At 34.2% G+C, this 6,133-nt stretch overlaps 1 gene segment (V, D, J or C); it reads right to left on the bottom strand.

Moving 5' to 3' along the window:
- Positions 1 to 4,162: 4,162 nt before the first annotated feature.
- LOC129425842 (Ig lambda-2 chain C region-like) lies at positions 4,163 to 5,555 on the bottom strand (the record flags this gene model as incomplete). The annotated part of the segment is given in 2 exon segments: positions 4,163 to 4,538; positions 5,435 to 5,555. Coding segments are annotated over 2 exon segments (441 nt in total), but the record flags the coding sequence as incomplete, so codon positions are not given.
- Between the last annotated feature and the right edge of the window lie 578 nt (positions 5,556 to 6,133).

Raw genomic sequence — 6,133 nt, 5'->3', positions numbered from 1 at the left:
ATCCCTGTTATTGATTGGCTACAAACTCACCTGACCTTAACCCCATAGAAAGTTTGTGATCAGACCCCAGGATTTAAATAAAAAATATGAATTTTTATTTCAGAAATTATAATTGGATGCCACTTACTAAATTATTTATGCTCTGAAATACCATTTGAAAAGTTATTTGTTGCCCAATCTGAACAGCTGTTAATGAGCTCTGTTTGTTCATATCAAGCATTTGAAGGTGGAATGGACGATTTGGAAACATGCTAACGTTAGCCTGCTAGCACTGAAATCACAATATCAAAGTCCTTTAGTAACAGAGTAGCATCATCAAGACTTACTGGGGTGGGGTACACTGGGCTTGAGCACATTTTAGGCCCTACACTCTTAGAATAAAAGGTACAACAGCTGTCACTGGTAATATTTACCATTTAGGTACATTTGTACCCATTAAATGCACTCTTTATTTACAAAGGTGTAATATTTGAAAGAGTACAACCCCAGAGACAGCTTGTGCACTTACAGTAAGCAACCTAAAATAGAAAATATATCAGAGCTGTATTATAAGGTCAGTTTCCCGGACAGGGTTTAAATTTAATCCAGGACTAGGCCTTTCTATTAGGACATTTAAGTCGTTTTTACAAACAAACCTTACAAAAAACAATACTGGTGTGCGTCTTGAGACAAAACAATAACACTGATATATATGTTAAGATATGTCAGTACAAGATGTTTTTAAATGAAGGCAGCTCAAACATGCATTATAGTCTGGGAGTAGTATAAACCCTGTCTAAAATTAAATCATGTATTTTTAGGGCTGTCAATAATCAAATTAATTGCATGATGTGTACATGAATTCAAATAAATTATGCACAGATTAAAATAATACCCCACATTTAAAATAATTGTAAAAGAATAATATTTCTTGATAAACATTCACTTTATTACACACCATATACAACGTGTAAACAAAATGACTGACATCTCAAGCAGTGGCGGCTCCAGAGATTTTCTTATGCAGGTGCTATGGGGATGCTCATCACTTAAGAGAAGGTGCTTTATATATATATATATAAGACCCTTTAACAGCCCACGTGACCAAATAGCCTGCTAACGCATTTTGGCAACGGGAATGGTGTTATTGCCCATTGGTTCTAACGTGTTAGGAACTCAGAAAGTTTATTAAAACGGTTTCCCAGCATCAAATTGTCTGGTTGTTGCATTTGGTTAAACTAATATAATATACTAATATACGTATAAATGTATCTGGTCACTTTATATTTGGCCATCTGCTAACGTCTTCTATCCACTCCACGGCTGTAGCTGTGTTGAAAAAGTTGATAAAGTCAACTTTTTAAAATAACTTTGTCTGTCTGTGTTGCTTCACTGCTGATTCTCGCCATACTTTCGTTTCCAAAATGCGCGTGCATACGTTGACACGTCGTAATTGTGTATAAACAGTAAATCGGTCTTAAAAGGGTCTATACGCGTACACGCCCGCATTAAAAACAACACAAGCAGAAACTGTGCACACTTCTGCCCAAAATGCTCAGATCACAAAATCACACACCCAGCTACCAACACTAGTCTAATGATGAATCAGCAGTATTCCTATTGTTGGAGCATTATAGATGAAACTAAGATTTCTGCTGCTTCAACCACCAAATTAATTCAATTTGTAATAGCCAACAGAGGGGAAAATCAAGCACTTACCATAGACGTCTTCACAACAAAACAATACGTGTTGTGATTGAGTTCGAAGGCATTAATGATGTTGTCGCAATCAAGGGTCCTACTTTGCTAAATTTCCAAACTTGCTATCAATAACAAACTGCCGTGCGTTAAGGTCAAAAGTTTACCGGGTGCTGCGCCCATTGGCCAAAGATCACCTGTTTGTGCTTCATGTTATTTTAGACTAAAATATATTTTTTTTAAATTATTATTTAATTCCTTTTTTAACAACATGAAAAAGACTATTCAAACATGACATTAAATTATAAATATAAAAAAATTACAGACATTTCTTGGGGGTGCTGTAGATATTATAGGGGGAGCTACAGCACCACCTAGCTCCTCCCTGGCGCCGCCACTGATCTCAAGACTGAATAGGTCTAGGCCAGTACATGGCAGCAATAATTTATAACAGGAGCTAACCTCTTCACCTCTGTTTACATGCAGTTTTTATTTAAATGTTAAATGACTAACACATTCTTATGGATGTATTTCATTATTCTGTGCCGTGATGAAGACAGAAATATTATGACAGTGCCTGTAAGGATTTTGTACGCTGCTGTCGGGTTATTTGAGCAGTTTCTGGATAAAGGCAAACTGCTGTCAACGAGTCGTGTTGCTCAGGGAAAACTTCCTAATGTCAAGTTTAAAATGAATTCACGCTTAAGATGAGTGACACAAACACACGCACACTTTAGTTAAGTTGGTATTTAGTATAATTATATGAAAACACAGTCAGGAATGAATATAAACATTTGCATAAGTAGGTTGTCATAAATATATGCCTTTTAGTTATTCTCAATCAATACAGTATTAGTATTCTTCTTAATACATGAAAAAATTTAATTAATGATTCTGCTGTTTACGTCCGGCTGGTCTAGAACATGAGCGGGTAAATAATAGACATGATGGGGGGCGTACATCTCTACTGTTACGTCACTGTTGATGTTATGTTGAGATTGGCCTGTTTTTTGGTGGACTTGAGGAAACATTACTGTTTGAAGCCCATGATATAGCATATACAGAGCTCAAATAATTCAGATATAATGAGGTAAATACAGTTTCTTGGGCACCTTTAAATGCATAAAAATCTGAAAATTATTCTACATTAATTTTAGTTTGTAGAAATCTGTAAGTCCATGCATTGGTTAGATTTTCATTGTTTTGTTTAATTTGGGGTTTGTTGATGTTTATCAATCCCTTAAAATAATGAAAGGATTTTAATAAGACACAGTCTGATGAGATGTGAAAAGATACTAAAGATAAATTTGCATAGAGACTCTTTGCATTGGAAAGACTTGAGGATTTTTTATAGACGCATCAGAAGTTCATCATCAGAAATCTAAACTCTCAGTCATCATGACCTTCATCAGCATCTTCATCTGGATGTTAACTTGTTTCTGTTTCAGAGGTGAGAACAACATTCAAATTCATCTGATTAAACTTCATCCTCTGTGCTAAATAATTCATTCATTCTGAATCTTTACTCATATTTTTATTTTCTTTATGTAGAATCAAGAGGTGAAGTGACCGTCATTCAGACACCTGCAGTCAAATCTGTTCATCTACGAGACACAGTTACTATCACCTGTAAAACTAATCCTGGAGTATATCAGTACTCACATTATTATTATCTATCCTGGTACTTACAGAAACTTGGAGAAACTCCTAAACTCCTGATATATGCTGCAAATAACCTTGAGTCTGGAATTTAATCAAGATTCAGTGGCAGTGGAGCTAAAACAGATTTTACTCTGAGCATCAGTGAAGTTCAGCCTGAAGATACAGGAGATTATTACTGTATGAGTTTTCACTATCCTGGTAACACAAGTGTTCACACAGTGATAAAGAGTCGTACAAAAACCTCCATCAGTCAGACTGCACAGATACACCTGACAGATACTGCAGCTGCACACACACACACACACACACACACACACACCTGGAAAGTTGTATATTACTAAATATGTGGATGTGAGAAATAAATGTTGAATGTTGAAGTGCAGGTTAAAAACATTTCTTCATTTGATCTTCTCTAAATATTCAATATATTAATCTGACTTCTGAGATCAGACTCATTGTGAAGTGTTGAATCTGATCAAAGCTCATTTCTTCATCCATCAGTTAAACTCATCAGCGTCTCATTTCAGAGAATAAAGAGTTAAAGAGTGAAACTGAGAGTTCAACTCATATTTGTATCTTCAGGATGAAGAGATTCAGTTCCTCTCAGAACAGAGCAGATGTTCATACACAAGAGTTTGAAAGATAAATATAAACTACATCTGCAGATGTCTTCATGCTTCATTGAGTGAAGTTTATTTAGAAACAAACACACGAGCCAATGATCAATATACTCATTGTTCAAATTCAAAAGAAATCACAAAGACAAAGAAGCAATATTTAATATTTCTTTATTGAAAATCTGACAGAATGAATAAAGCAGAGACACACAGTGTTGATGTGAGACATGAATGAGAAGAAGAGATGAGAAGAAGAGAGGATCTACTCAGAACACAGATCTTTCTTCACTTCTCCAGTGACTGTCTGACCTTCACGACTGATCTCACAGATCACTGAGTCTCTGTTGATCCATTCTTGTTCAGTGAGAGTCAGACTGCTGCTCCAGCTGTACAGACCGCCGTCTTTCTGTAGGACTCCAGCTCTGTTCTCCTGAGATCCTGACATCTTCCCATTCACTTTCCAGCTCAGACTCCAGTCTGAAGGGAAACCATTGCTGGCCACACACATCACTGTTGCTGTCTTCTTGATGGAAATCTCTTCACTGGACGGCGGCAGGACAATCACTTTAGGATGACTTACAGCTGAGAAAACAGAGATACACAGAGAAAAAGATCAAGAGATTAAGTGACAAATTAAAATAAAACAAATCAAAAATGTAGATATCAAATAATGTTTTAAAGAAGTATTGACTATAACCTATCCAATTTTGTTATCATAAAATTTAAAACCTAAAACAATCAAGCTTATGCATTTGAGTTCATGTCTTCAGTTTTATGCATGGCTCTTCTCTTCTTTAATAAATAGTACGAATACCCCTTCCTTACACCTTATAACATAACAGTTCCCTTACGAAAATTAACAATGGTTTTACTACATTTAAAAAAAACGTGATTACTGTAGTAAAACCATGGTAAACACAAAATAACCAGAAATCTGAGTTTAGTTATCCATTAAGTATTGTGTTATGTTTAAATTAATAATTAATATAATGGTTTATTCTCCGAACTGAAGTGAGATCTTCCTTTAAAATGTGTTTTATATGAAGTCACATGAAAAACATGAAAGTAACACAGCTGTCAGATACCCGGATGAACACAAAGAGGAAAAGTCGAAAAATATACACGAATAAATAATGTATTGCATGCTTAATCTTTTCAATTTTTGTCTTTATATTTTATTCTGTTTTCATTTAAAACAAAATTATATTTATATATTTTATCCACGAAATTAATACAGCATGGTAATGACTTTAAATATTGATGTTATGTTTTTGTACTTGGCATTATGATCATTTAACAGATTCAATAGAGTACAACATGGCACAAAGTCTGAATGTTAATACTCAAAGTACCCTGCTTGAGAATTAATAACAAACAAATTAATGAATAAATAGAAGGAATTTAAGATGAATGATACTTAACTTAATTGTATTTAAAAAAGCAATAGAAAGTAAATATTAAGATATTTTTGTACTTACTGCCAACTTCCAGTCTCGTGCCGGTGCCGAACGTCCACCACAGTGATAGAAACAAACCGAGCAGCTGTACAAAAACCTCTGAACGCTTCACTAACTCTGAATCTATAACAAACACATTTAACACAACACAAATTCATGCTTAACAATGTTTCATTTCATTTAGTTGTTAGTCATCTCTGTGACACTATACACAAATAACAGAATTTCTAAAAGTAAATGTTTGTTGTAATCAATCTCAGCTGAATGTTTGATAGTCAGAATGAAAGATTGAATCAAACATCTAAGACTCAAGGTTTTTCGTTTGTAGGTTAACTGACTGCATGTAGATATCACATCAGATCACTGAATACTGTCTGTCTGATCATAACACTGGAGAAATTGGTTCAACTTTAACATTTTCTTTAATTGGTAATACCTAAAAAAAATTTGTTGAATTTTTTTTAAAGAATTTGGTGTTACAAATTCAAAAAACTTTTAAAGTTGAACAAACTTTTTTCACCTAAAGAAAAGTGAAACTAAAGTGAAATTTTAGTTGATCAAACTTTTCACTTTTTACAGTGTAATTCAAATCAGTGTTTAACGAGAGACACAAAACCTTACTAAAGTGACCGTACTATAAACACTGTGATTATTTTTATTATTAAATCAGATCTCATCTCTGTGTTCATGAAGATCTGAAAGATAAAAATAATGCAGGTG

Source organism: Misgurnus anguillicaudatus, chromosome 25 (genome assembly GCF_027580225.2).
Source record: "Misgurnus anguillicaudatus chromosome 25, ASM2758022v2, whole genome shotgun sequence".
Taxonomy (NCBI): domain Eukaryota; kingdom Metazoa; phylum Chordata; class Actinopteri; order Cypriniformes; family Cobitidae; genus Misgurnus; species Misgurnus anguillicaudatus.
This window is presented reverse-complemented; position numbering and strand designations above follow the sequence as displayed.